Here is a 13755-nt window from a genome sequence, read left to right on the forward strand (position 1 = left end):
CCCTCTCACCTCACTTCCTGTCTGCCTTCTTCCCACACTTTCAAGCGCTCTTTTTCCCAGGCTATGAAGTCAACTTCCTCAAAGCTCAGAGCAGTAACATGCTGGTGCCCTATGACTACTCGTCAGTGATGCACTATGGGAGGTGAGGACCCCCCTTTCTCCTTCTCTTCTTTCCTCGGCATTGCCCTCCCAGCCCCTGCTGGGATCTGGACTCAGGCCTCTGCCTGCTGGGTTCCAGGCTTGCCTTCAGCCGGCGCGGGATCCCCACCATCCTGCCGCTCTGGGACCCCAGTATCCACATTGGCCAGCGAAGGAACCTGAGTGCCCTGGACGTCACCCGGGTCCTCAGGCTTTATGACTGCAGATCAGGTGGTCACAGCGCCCCCAGAGGAGGTGAGTGACGCGGGGCAGGCTGGGTTTGAGGAACACGGAGACGGTTTAAATGACCAGTGACAGAAGAAAGGATGACTCAATTATAGTAGATTCCCACGATGGGACATCATACGGCGGTGGAAAATGAGTCAGCCGCAGGCCCACACAACAGAGATGACTCTCAGAAACGTGTCACATGAAAAGCCAAGTCACAGAAGACCGCGTTTGGTATGATACTGTTCTTAGAAAGCTCAAAAGCTCTAAGAAGCAGACTGCGTTGAGGTACACGTAAAGACGGGGAGACGCAAGGGAAGAATTAACAGAAAAGTCGATGCGATGATTACCCCGGGGGATGCAGAGAGAACATATGGCTCACTTTAGATACGCAGATAGTGCTATAGCTCTTAGCAGCCCTGGTGGTGCAGTGGTTAAGAGCTTGGCTGCTCACCAAAAGGTCGGCCGTTCAAATCTACCAGCCACTCCTTGGAAACCCTATGGGGCAGTTCTGCTCTGTCCTATAGGGTCGCTGTGAGTCGGAATCAGTTGGACAGCAACGGGTTTGGTTTGTTGTTTTTTGAATAGCTCTTAAACTGAATGTTGGGATTGTCCATCCCTCCCCGATTGCGGATAATTATATACATCCTTGAATGGAACAAACGGTTAAGCGCTCGACTACTAGCCAAAAAGTTGGCAGTTCAAACCCACCCAGAGGCACCTTGGAAGACAGGCCTGGCAATCTGCTTCTGAAAGGTCACGACCTTGAAAACTCTATGGAGCAGTTTTATTCCGCACAAGTGGGGTCGCCATTGGTCAGGACAGAAGTGGGGTCGCCATTGGTCAGAACAAAAGTGGGGTCGCCATTAGTCAGAACAAAAGTGGGGTCGCCATTAGTCAGAATTGACTCGATGGCAGCAAACAATACATGAGCTTTATATACTTTACATGCTATACAACTCGCCCATTTAAAGTGTGTGGTTCAGTGGCTTTTAATACATTAACAAATAGGTGTGACCATCACCACAATCAATTTTATGAATGTTTCCATCATCCCCAAAATAACCCTGTAGCTATGAGCGGTCACTCTCCATTGCTCCCCTTGCCTTCTCTCTAGGCAGCTACTAATTACCTTTTGTCCCTTGGATTTGCCTATTCTGAACATTTCATATAAATGAAATTATACAATATGTGGCCTTTTGTGATGGGCTTCTTTCACTTAGTATACTGTTTTCAAGGTTCATTCATGTTGTAGCATGCTCTGCACTTCATTCCTTTTTGTGGCTGAGTAATATTCCATTGTATGGATATACCACATTTTATCAGTTCATCAGCTGATAGACGTTTGGATTGTTTCCATTTTTGGCTATTATGAACAATGCTGCTATGAACATCTGCGTACGAGTCTTTGTGTGGACATATGTCTCCGTTCTCTTGGGTATATCCTCAGGAGTAGAATTGTTAGCTCATGTGGTAACTCTATGTTTAACTCTTTTGAGACACTGCCCAGCTGTTTTCCAAAGTGAGTGTACCATTTTACATTCCCACCAGCAGTGTATGAGGGTTCCAGTTTCTCCACATCCTCATAAACACTTGTTATTACCTGTCCTTTTGATTGCAGCCATATCAGTGGGGTGAAGTGTTATCAGATTGTGGTTTTCATGTTCATTTCCCTGATGGCTGATGATGTTGAGCATCTTCTCATGTGGTGATTGGCCATTTGTAGATCTTCTTTGCAGAACATCTGTTCAAATCCTTTGCCCATTTTTCAATTGAGTTGTCTTTTTATTGAGTTGTTAAGAGTTCTTTATATATTCTAGATGTTAGTCCCTTATCAGGTATGATTTGCAAATATTTTCTCCCATTCTGTGGGCTATCTTTTGTCTTTTCACTTTCTTGATGGTGTCCTTTGAACACAAAAGTTTTTCATTTTGATTTAAGTTCAATTTATCTTTTTTTTGTCCTTTGTGCTTCTGGTGTCAAATTCGAGAAGGCTTTTCCTAACCCAAGGTCATGAAGATTTACCCTTATGTTTTCTTCTGAGAGTCTTATAGTTTTAGGTCTTACATTTAAGACTGTGATCCATTTGGGGTTAATTATTGTGTATGATGTAAGGAAGGGGTCCAACTTAATTCTTTTGCATGTGGATATCCAGTTGTTCCAATGCCATTTGTTTAAAAGACTATTCTTCCTTATGTATACACATATGTAAGGAAAATATGTATTTTTTTACTGTATCGAATATTACTTTTTTTAATTAAAAAGAATGCAAGATGATACGGCATGAGTTTTGTTCTGCAGATCTGACTGTCATGAGGACTAGAGAATTGGGAGGTGGCTGGAAGGGACTGTGAGCCAAGGGTTTTATTGAGATGGTAGACATGTTAGCATATTGATGCTAAAGTGATGACCCCCTGGAGAAGGGGGAGGGTGCATGTGGAGTGAGAGCCAAGAACATCCTGAATGTTTGGGGAGGGTTCTAATAGGAGGGAAGAAGACAGACATAGCCCGGAGTTTGCATGTGAATCTTGGGATGGGCAGACAGGGGACTTCTGTTTGAGGGCTTTGATCTCGTAAAGGGTGAGGTAAGTGACCAGCTGAGAGGCGGCGAGGAGAAAGAGATGGATGTGAAGGCTGACTGAAGAAGAGGCAAGGAAACCTGCAGGCAGTGGTGGGAGCACTTGGCTGCCCAGGTGGAGGCATGGTGTGAGCTGCGGTTTTACGGGCAGGTGTGACAGAAGGTAGCAGAGGACCTCTCCAGAGGCATGGTTAGTTATGGGCCATGGAGTCTGAACTGGGTAAGGAGAGCCATCCAGAAATGAGGAGGCAAGAGCAATGAGGTTGGTGTCCATGAAAAACCGGTCTCAGGAATTCTGAAGAAGCAACGATACTAAGTGAGTGAGCTGGAAGTGGAGGAGGCTGCCATCAACGGGCTGCTGGAAATGGAGATTTCATGGTGGTAGTTTCCGGTGCTGACCAGCTCCAAGGCAAGGGGGAAGTGCTGTGAGGCTGATCAGGGACATGGGATGAAGTGGGGAGAAAAGTCACCGGTGGAAGCAGGCCAGTGTGGAATTGGTCAGTGTTGACTGGTGGATTGGTGACACATTGATGCACGGGCTGGTGACAGGGATGAGAGGCAGCACTCAAGGAGTGAGGCTGTAAGGCTAGAAAACTTGGGCGTAAAAGAGCAGAAGTATTTGCAAAGTGGACAGTAGTTGTGGTCTGGAGTGGTGGTGAGGAGCAAGGAAGACTGACCCACCTTCTGGTGTGGTGTGTGGGCCTGAGAGCCCTCGGCCATATATTCCTGATGCCCTGGGATTGAATATGGCTACAGGTGCAGGCAAAGTTCTGGAAGAAGCTTCAGATGCAGGACAGGAAGTGGGGGTGTTGCTGTGTATAGAGTGGTCCCAGGAAGGGTTTGAAGTCAGGGCTGTAGCGCTGGGTCAGTTGAGTTGGCCAACAGAGCAGCCTGGGGTAGGAGTAGGGAGGTCATGGAAGAGCTGAGAGACCTGATTTGGTGGTGACCTTGGGGCCAAGTGGGGAGGAAATGGGATGGCCCTGTCCTTTGTTTCTAGTGTGAATGTGAGAATTTGGGTCTTGAAGGTCTTCGGCAGGGGCTTGGCAGGGGCTGGGCAGCTGGGTCCATCCTAGCTGGGTATCATTGCCTGTGGGCTGAGCTCTACATCTCTGAATAAAGCTGAAGACGGCCCTGACTTTTTGAGGCTGGACCACCCATCTTCCTTCTGTGACTCTGGGACATGACCTCCTGTCTTTTCTGCTCCAGGCTTCCAGGCCCACAGCAGTGGTAGGAGCCCCACACCTGTCTCCAGGCCGTACTTGCAGAGGCTTCTGAAGGCACTGCTGGTGGAACCCAGGAGTCGTCATCTCAGTGGCTCTAAGGCTGGAGGCCAGCGTCTTGCTGCAGGAGCTGGAGAGAATTCACTGGGCCAGGAGCCCTCTGCTCAGGAGAAGTTCAGCGTGGAGGCCCCTGCAAGGCCACCTCAGGCCCCAGCTTCCACCCCAAGCTCCAGGCCTGGAGTGGGCGCTCCTGGCATTGTTCAGGAGTGGACTTGGCTGACCCAAGTGCCCACTGTACCCCCAGCCCCATCTCCAGAAGCAGAAAGCCAACCAGCACCTGTTCAGGCTGCTTTGGGGAACACAGCTCTGCCAGGAGGCCACGCACCTGGAAATCACTTTAGGGGGTTGCCCAGAGGTCAAACCTGTGGCTTTTGTCCCCAAGTGGGGAGGGAATCTTTTGCCCAGAGAAACAAGGTCGCCCAGCCCTCAGCCCCTCTGGGTGGCACCTCCTCATCTTCCAGCCCCAGTCTGGCTACCTTCTCTCAGAGGCGCAGGGCCCTCTCCCACCTTGCTTCCCCAAGGGCTCCTGGGGACAGACCGGCTCCCTAGGTCTGTTTTAGGGGAAGGCAGACAAATCGAAGATGCCCGGCTCTGCCTGCTCTGTGACTTCTGCCCCAGCCCTGGAGGATGCTGGGAATGGGAGGTGACATTCTCCAGGGCTCCAGGGACAGGGGGTCTGGGAAGGGTGGGGAAGAGCAGGTTCCAGTGCTGAAGGCCCCTGGCAGCCTATGTCTGTGTCCAGTCTCCCAGCATAGACTAAGGGTGCTGGCCCACATCTCCCGGAGGACCAGGCCTTGAGCGATCCCCGTGGCTGGGACCTTGGGAACAGCCTCCTGCCCCTGAGATCCGGGGGCTGGAAAGGTTGTCTGTAGCCCTACGCTCCAGCGCTGCTTTCCAGGAGAACTTCAGAGCCCAGCTCGCTCTCCTGCTGAGCAGAAAGGCTCCAGGTGGAGGGCTGGGGGCCCTACCCTCCCAGGGCTGCTCCTGAACAGAGGACTCGAAGTTCATCTCCACCCCAAATTGCTGTTTCCAAGATTCTTGCCCTTCAGCCTGGGGCTTGACAGAAGGAGGCTCTGGGAGGTGGAAAGGGGCTGGGAAGGGTCCAGGCCCTGCCTCCCTGTGTGTTTTCCCTTAGCCAAGCACTACTTTTCTCAGATCCCGGCTCCCTGTGAAGGCTGTTCCAGGAGGGAAGAAAGTCTCCAGCAGGTGCCAAGGAGCGGGCCTGGCGGAGCCCCCGGTCCTGCAGGCACTGTTCCCTGTGGCCTGTCGGAAGCCCTGTTTGGGGTGGGAGGAGAGCAGGAGCCTGCGCCCTGTCCCCGTGGGGCCCTGTCCCCGTGGGGCCCTGTCCCCATGCAGCCCAGAGCCTCAGATGCTTTTGGACAGAAATAAAAATTGAGTACTTGCTACATGCCAGTGCCGCGCTGACTACTCCGCACACACGGACGCCTTTAGCCTTTCCGACTGCCCTGGGAGGTGGGCGCCCAGCTGGCTCCACTCATTTTCCAGAGGAGGAAGCAGACTTAGAGAAGTAAATGGCTGGTCAGGGTCACGTGATCAGGGAGTGCAGTGCAGGCTGAGGCTTCTGAGCGCTTAGGTGCCAGGGAGAGCTTGGCCTTTGCCAGCCTCTGGGCCGGTCACAGCTGGAGCTGGGTCAGGGGGCATGAGGCTACACTCGGGGGACCCGGAGCCTCTGCCCTCAATTGGGCGACACTGCACAGGGACCTAGTCTCAAGTATTAGCATCAGGGAAGGATTGTGGGGAGACCTGTCCCTCTTCTTGCTCCCAGACATGGCGTGTCTGAGTGTGAGCGTGGAGGGGGCTCTGGCTGTGCTCCTAGCAGGTAACAGCCCTGCTGGGAGAGTCTCTGGCAGAGGCGTTGGGCCGATCACAGGGACAGGCGGTGTGTGTAGCACCTTCATTTATCAGAGGACCAAGTGTGACTGCCTCACAACCCATGTGCCTCGCCAAGCGGCACAGCCGGGCCTCTGGCACCTGCCAGGGGTTTCCTTGCACCCTGTGAGGCCCTCCAGGGCTCGGGTGCTGCCCGGAGGAGCATAATGGTTTCTGCATCTGGGTTCTCCAGACGGCGAGATGAGGTTGGCTGGGGCTGGTGGCTCAAGGGGAAGATAGGTGCCTGCCCATTTGGGGGTGGTCCCAGACAAGGCTGTCCTTGTCATGAAGAGCCTCCTGTCATCCCCCAGGAAGACACCTATCACTGCAGAGCCAGGTGTCCAGAGCAGTTCTGGTCTGGGGTCTATTTCACAAGGCCCACCCTGCACAGAGCTTGGTGGTCCAGTCCTGGCTCAGCTCCTCGAGCCCCAGTGTGCAGAGGTGGGGGTGTGGCAAGTATAGGGTCCCAGGGTGTTAGGCAGAGTCTGGGTGCTAGCCACCCCCTCCCAGGCTCTGAGACCTGTTCTCCTCCCCATTTCCCAGCCACATGCTATGTGGGCTCACTCAACAATTCTTGTACTCATTCAACAGATGTGCCAGCCAGGCTCTGTTACAGGCTCTGAGAATAGCCAGGGGAGCAAGGCAGGGCGTCTATTCTCATGGAGTTCATAGTCAGGGATCGACAGTAAGTGGCAAACGAAGCATCTGGTATTGGTGAGTGACATCTGCTCTTGGTGTTTCTCTCAATGGTTGAGCAGGCAGGCCTCTCAGGATGTGGCATTTCAGCTGAGGCCTGGATAATGGGAGGAGCCTGCCCTGTAAAGACCTGGGGAAAGAGCAGCCAGTGCAAAGGTCCTGCGGCAGGCAGAAGCAAGGCGTGCCAGGTCCGTGTGAGGGTGCCAAGCGAGAGGTGGGGAGGCAGGCAGGGCCAGGTCAGGCGGAACGGGAAAGGACGCTCACTAGGAAAGCTGCAGATCTGTGTCACAAATTGAAAGGGAGGTCAGCTGATGCAGAAGGAGCAGCTGCTTGGTCACAGGCAGGGAGCAGGTGGACGGTTTCGGCTTGACCAGGCCCGCTGCTATTGGGTTGATTCCGACTCATAGTAACCCTGCAGCACAGAGTAGAACCGCCCCATAGGGTTTCCAAGGCTGTAATCTTTACAGAAGCAGACTGCCACATCTTTCTCCTGCGGAGCAGCTGGTAGGTTCGGACCGCAGACCTTTCAGTTAGCAACGAAGTGCTTAATCACTCTGCAACCAGGGCTCCTTAGGTTTGACCAGGTTAGGGTTTTGTAGGGTGAGTTATGATGGAAGGAGGGAAGATGACCAGCTTACGTCGCATAGGGCACAGCTCAAGGACCTGGGAAGGTGGGGAGGTGTTGTCTGGGAGCTCTGGGGATATAAGGGTCCCAGGGACTAGAAAGACTGGGATTTCTGGGGACAGGTGAGGTGTGAAGCCTGATGGGGGATCAGTCCTGGTGGGTCCTTGTGGGGGAGGGGAGGAGCCGTGAGCTTCTGGAGCTTCTGCCACCATCTCAGCTCTCACCTGGAGAAACAGCAGCTCCAGGGCTTTCATCTACGATGACCCATCTCCCACTGCCTCTCAGTCAGGGATGCAGAAAGCGAGCCGGCATCGCTTATGTACTAAGTCATTGTTATGGATTGAATTGTCCCCCCAAAATGCGTCAACTTGGCTAGGCCTGATTCCCAGTATTGTGTGGGTGTCCACCATTTTGTGATCTGACGTAATTACCTATGTGTTGTAAATCCTAAACTCTATCCTGGTGGCGCAGTGGTCGAGAACTTGGCTGTTAACCAAAATGTCGGCAGTTCGAATCCACCAGCTGCTCCTTGGAAACCCTAGGGGGCAGTTCTACTCTGTCCTGTAGGGTCGCTATGAGTCAGAATCGACTCAACAGCAACGGGTTTGGTTTTGATTTTTATGATGTTAATGAGGCAGGGCACAATCTACAGGATTAGGTCGTATCTTGAGTCAATCTCTTTTGAGATATAAAAGAGAAGCGAGCAGAAAGGAGAGAGACCTCCTACCACCAAGCAAGAAGAACCAGGAGCAGAGTGTGTCCTTTGGACCTGGGGTCCCTGCGCTGAGAAAGTCCTAGACCAGGGAAGACTGATGACAAGGACCTTCCCCCAGAGTCGACAGAGAAAGTCTCGTGGAGATGGCGCCCTGAATTTGGACTTCTAGCCCACTAGACTGTGAGAGAATAAACCTCTCTTTGTTAAAACCATCCACTTGTGATATTTCCGTTATAGCAGGACTAGATGACCGTGGGTGCTGCCTGTCTGAGAAAGGCTTATATGCATGGCATACACTGATGCCCGCCGCCACTGTCCCTTTACCACGCCACACACTCAGGCCAGGTACCAGAGGCAAAGGGGATGTCCACTCTGAAGGGGGGTGTGATGCAACCCCACAGTACAGTGCACCAAGGGTTAAATGGAGCAGGGTACGTGGTGTCAAGGAGCTTGGAGAACTGGGTACCTCCTTCCGCCTAAGGGGGGTGTGGGGAGTGGACCTTGAGAGTGGGATAGGGCCCACCAAGCACAGGAGAAAGACGCGGAGGGTGTTTCTGGCAGACAAACAGCCCCTGGAAGACTGGAGGTGTGGGGACTCAGTGTGTCCAGGGAACGATCTGTAGTCTAGTGGGCAGGAAAGGAGGGCAGGTGCCTGGCGGTGTCCTCACGGTCCCTTCCCACCGGGCCTCCCACTCAGCCCAGATGGGCTGGGAATCTCTAGGCAGTTCCTGCCCATGGCTGCCCGCAGGTCTGGGGAATGAACTCTGCCAGCCCTGGTGGAGCAGGACGACAGTGGAGGGTCAGATCTGGTTTGGCAGAGCTGACGGAAGCGCTGCCGCTGCCCTGCTGTGGATGGGCTGGCTGGGCTCTGCTTCCTGCACCTGGCAGCGGAGATTGGGGGTGGGGGTGGGGGTTGGGGAGAGGGCGGGGAGGGAGGCGGGACACGAAGGCAGCTCCGAAGGTGTGTGTGTGGTCAGGGAGATGGGGAGCCGAGGAAGGGAGCGGAAACCGAGTTCTGTAACTGGCCCACCGCTGGGAGGGTGGGTGGCACCCACGCTGCTGTGCTCCACCGGGGGCAGGGCGGGGAGGAGTCGGCGGAAGGCGATGCTAGAGCCCCCCGGGCAGCGGATGAGCTGAGTAGCTTGGATGCTGAAGCACCGGGCAGCTCCTGTGCTCTCCCAGCCCTGGGTGTGCATCTCCCAGGCCCACCGGCCAGTAGGCTCTGTCCCTGATGGCCCCCACCTGTGCTGACCTGGGCTGGTAGAGGTGCGAGCAGAGCCTGGCACTGGGTGAGCCCGGGGTGCCCCTTTAGGGAAGGCCCAGATGACCACCCCTCAGCGGGGACTTGCAGGGTGGGGAGGGTCCGGCAGGGGAGGGAGTATGGGCATCCCTGGCCTCAGTTTCTGCAGAACCCTAGCAGTCTGGCCCTTTAAGGAAAACCAGTCAGAAGGAAGAGGGCTGATGGTGGTGGCAGTGGAAGGCCCAGGGCTGCTTTGGGGTCATGCCCACTGCCCCCCTTGCCTGAGTTGGAGATGGTGAAAAGCCAATCCCTCCCAACGCCCACTTTGTGCACCAGGGTGCCCAGACTTTGCGCCCCAGGTCCGGGAGTAAGGGGGACAGGCAGGAACTTACCTACATGGCTACTTGCCAGGCTCCAGAGGCCACCCCCCCCCGCCCTTCCTCAGGCAGGGCTCCTGGGCCTCTCCACTCCTGGTGACCGTGATCTCAGGCTGTGCCCAGCCGGAGAGTGGGAAGGATGCATCCACAGAAGCTGCTGCTGGAGTGGTCGCCTGAGGGCCGAGGCCTGGAGGGAAGGGCCTGGAGGCTGGCTGCTCTCTTTCAGCTTGGCCTAGACGGCACCCCCCTCCACCCTCAATCAGGCTTCGGGCATCAGGCACCTATCCGAAGAGCTGGTTAACCTGTCAGGGCGGCAGGGATAGCCCAGGACCAAGGAGGAACCCGTCACCAGAATGCCCCTGTGGCCGGGGGCCCTGGGGTGCTGCCCATCCAAGCCTGGGTAGGGTGAGCCATTGTGACCACTGAGAGGTCACGCACCTTGCTCTTGGGAAGGCTGGGCAGGCAGGAGTGAAGGAACAGTGGGCATACCGGTTCAAGGCTGGGTCCTTTGAAGCAACTCTGCTCTCAGAGGTGGACTGATGCTTATTTATACGCACGGAGGACGCCATGCGGAGCTGTGGGCTATAAATATGAGAGCTGGCTCTAGGCTGGACTGATAGCATCAGGGGCCCGGGAAGCTCTGAAGAAAGCGCCCTCGAGGCTGCCAGGGCTGGTACCGAGGCAGTGGCCATAGGGAGAGTGGGTAGGGTGAGGGTGCCTCGGGGAGGAGGGGCCCCGCAGCTCTTTGAAGGCAAGGTCGGGGGCGGGGTGGGGGGGAGTCTGAAGTTTCTTCATATCCCAGCTCCTCTTTCCACTGGCGCCCCAGGAGAGGTGTGCGGCATGTATTTGGGAGAGTGAGGCAGGATTGGAGCAGGGAGGGGGTCAACCACAGCCCCCGGAGGCCAAAGGAAGCTCCTCCCTTCAGGCCGCCCCAAGACCTACTTTTTCTCTGAGTTGTGTCCAAACCTACCCCGCCCTTGGACCTCAGTAGGTCTCCTTGCTCTGTGCCAGAGCAGGGACCTCCTCTACCTCCTGGTCAAGAGGCTGGAGTTTGCCACCATTTGCCAAATACTAAACCCTTGGCTGGGCTCGGCTGCTTGCTGTGATTTGAGTCCAAGCCAGTTTTCCTCTCATTTCTTTTGCTCTTAATGGGGGAAACTCAGGCAGCTGCGGGAGAAACATGAAAGCTGGTCATAGATTCCAGGCTCTGAGCACTTGCTTTCCCCACCAAGGTAGGTCGAGAGCCTTTCAGCGTCACCAGGACCGGGAGAGGACGCGGGTCTCTCCAGGCTGAGCCGCTGGTATCTCGGCACGCGGGGGCGGCAGGGGGCGCTCGCAACCCAGCGACGCGCGTCTCCTCGGGCTCCGCTGGCCCCACGGAGTACGTTTAGGGTGGGAAAGGATTTGGGGAAGGGGTTTGGGACAGGCTCCCAGTGCCCCCTCTGAGGGCGTCTGCACTGCAGGGGCGCCGGCTGCGAGGTGTGGTTTATTGCGCCTCCGCATCCCAACGCTCTCACCCATCCCCTGCTCGGCGGACTTGGGCAGCGGGAGGAGACACCAGCCCTCACCACCGCTCTAGACCCGGGCGCTGGCTGGTCCACAGGAGAGGGGACCCGCCTCCGTGTCCGCGGACGTGTCGGCTCCGCGTCCCAGCACCCGGCGCACAGACCCTTCCACTCAGCAAGCGTCCTTCCCTGATTCCCGAGGACCCCAGACGCCCGGCCCCTCTGACCTTCCGGGCGCGGCGGCCGGGAGAAGAAAGGTAGGGGTGCCAGGAGGCTGCGCTCGGCCGCCGACTCGCCCTCCTTCGAGGTGCACCGTCCACCCACGCCCCCGTCCCCACCTCTGCGCGAGCTCCCGCCCCCAGTCTCCTCCCTCTTCCCTCCCCGATCGCTCTCCTCCCCGCTCCCCTGCGGCGGCGGGCTCTTGCCGGAGCGGCTCCAGGCGACAGCGAGCGGGCGAGCGGACCCTCGGCCTCCGCGCCTCCTCCGAGAAGAGCCAGCGCGCCCCTCGCCCGGCCTGCGCCCCACCCGGGCTGCGCCCCGTGCCCCGCGCCCCGCTCCCTGCACCCCACGGTGCGTCTGGCAGCCGCGTGGTGGGAGGGTGCAAGGGCGCAACTTCGCCCTGGTCCCTAGCAGAGCAGGGACGACAGCAAGACAACTAGAAAAACTTCTCCGGCGCGGACGACAGGGACGCGGGGCGCCGGTGGGAGAGGATGTAGGAGGGTGGTGGCTGGACCTGGGCTTCTCCCGACCTCCTCGGCCCCGTTCGGCCCGGTCATGGGGCTCCAGCGGCTTCAGCGGCTCCCAAAGGCTAACCATCTGGTCTAACCGAACCCGAGCAGCGCTCTCGCCGGCGGGGCGCGCGCTGGGCGAGCAACGCCCCTCTGGCCGCGTCCGGCCCCGCCATGGACCACCAGGAACCCTACTCTGTGCAGGCCACGGCGGCCATCGCGACGGTCATCACCTTCCTCATCCTCTTCACCATCTTCGGCAACTCTCTGGTCATCTTAGCTGTGTTGACTAGTCGCTCTCTGCGCGCCCCGCAGAACCTATTCCTAGTGTCGCTGGCCGCCGCTGACATCCTGGTGGCCACGCTCATCATCCCTTTCTCGCTGGCCAACGAGCTGCTGGGCTACTGGTACTTTTGGCGCACGTGGTGCGAGGTGTACCTGGCCCTGGACGTGCTCTTCTGTACCTCGTCCATTGTGCACCTGTGCGCCATCAGCCTGGACCGCTACTGGGCAGTGAGCCGCGCGCTCGAGTACAACTCCAAGCGCACCCCGCGCCGTATCAAGCGCATCATCCTGACGGTGTGGCTCATTGCAGCCGCCATCTCGCTGCCGCCCCTCATTTACAAGGGCGACCAGGGCCCCCAACCCCGCGGGCGCCCCCAGTGCAAGCTCAACCAAGAGGCCTGGTACATCCTGTCCTCCAGCATCGGCTCCTTTTTCGCACCCTGCCTCATCATGATCCTTGTCTACCTGCGCATCTACCTGATCGCCAAACGCAGCCACCGCCGAGGGCCCGGGGCCAAGGGGGCCCCCAGGAAGGGTGAGTCCAAGCAGCCCCATTCCCTCGATTCAGGGCCTTCAGCCTTAGCCAATCTGCCAACCCTGGCCTCTTCCCTGGCTGTTGCTGGGGAGGCCGATGGACACTCTATGCCCCCTGGGGAGAAGGAGAGGGAGACTTCAGAAGATCCTGGGACCCCGACATTGCCACCCAGCTGGCCTGTCCTTCCCAACTCAGGCCAGGGCCAGAAGGAGGGTGTCTGTGGGGCATCTCTGGAGGAGGAAGCTGACAAGGAGGAGGAGGAGGAGTGTGGACCTCCGGCTGTGCCAGCCTCCCCTGCCACGGCTTGCAGCCCACCTCTGCAGCAGCCACAGGGCTCTCGGGTGCTGGCCACCCTACGTGGCCAGGTGTTCCTGGGCAGGGGTGTGGGTGCTGCAGGTGGGCAGTGGTGGCGTCGGCGGGCGCAGCTGACACGGGAGAAGCGGTTCACCTTCGTGCTGGCCGTGGTCATCGGCGTCTTCGTGCTCTGCTGGTTCCCTTTCTTCTTCAGCTACAGCCTGGGTGCCATCTGCCCACAGCACTGCAGGGTGCCCCACGGCCTCTTCCAGTTCTTCTTCTGGATTGGCTACTGCAACAGTTCGCTCAACCCCGTCATCTACACTGTCTTCAACCAGGACTTCCGCCGTGCCTTCCGAAGGATCCTTTGCTGCCAGTGGACCCGGACGGCCTGGTGAGCCCACCTGCCTGCTGCCTGTGTGGGTGGGTGCCAGCTGGCACCAGGACCACCGTACTTCTTGCCCTGCTTTCTGTGGCCACCGTTCTGGGGCTTTCTGGTCCCTGCCCAGGTCCTGCAGGCCCATCATGAGAGACCCCTGGGAGGGACAAGGGCAGGGGTGCTGTTCACAGGGGTCCATTTGAAGCCTTCTTCTTGCTGTCTTGGCCCTGGGGGGCCCTCTGCTCCACCCCTTGCCTGAGCA

At 57.2% G+C, this 13755-nt stretch overlaps 2 protein-coding genes across 2 annotated transcripts in view; both read left to right on the forward strand.

The window, feature by feature from the left end:
• The window catches only part of ASTL (astacin like metalloendopeptidase), a 13184-nt gene extending 8411 nt beyond the window's left edge, over positions 1–4773 (forward strand). Inside the window, 3 exon segments of the mRNA XM_023732321.1 lie at positions 61–142; positions 239–393; positions 4151–4773. Of these exon segments, the coding sequence (XP_023588089.1) occupies positions 61–142; positions 239–393; positions 4151–4773 (860 nt within the window).
• Positions 4774–12174: 7401 nt separating this feature from the next.
• ADRA2B (adrenoceptor alpha 2B) lies at positions 12175–13512 on the forward strand. The gene has a single exon (XM_004369348.1). It carries the CDS (start codon positions 12175–12177, stop codon positions 13510–13512), a length of 1338 nt encoding a protein of 445 aa, XP_004369405.1.
• The last annotated feature ends 243 nt before the right edge of the window (positions 13513–13755 follow it).

The sequence above is a fragment of the Trichechus manatus genome, unplaced genomic scaffold, assembly GCF_000243295.1.
Source record: "Trichechus manatus latirostris isolate Lorelei unplaced genomic scaffold, TriManLat1.0 scaffold00004, whole genome shotgun sequence".
Lineage (NCBI taxonomy): Eukaryota > Metazoa > Chordata > Mammalia > Sirenia > Trichechidae > Trichechus > Trichechus manatus.

What these genes read in the sequence shown, in the direction of transcription:
- ADRA2B (XM_004369348.1), top strand. Translation starts at nt 12,175, where the DNA reads ATGGACCACCAGGAACCCTACTCTGTGCAGGCCACGGCGGCCATCGCG.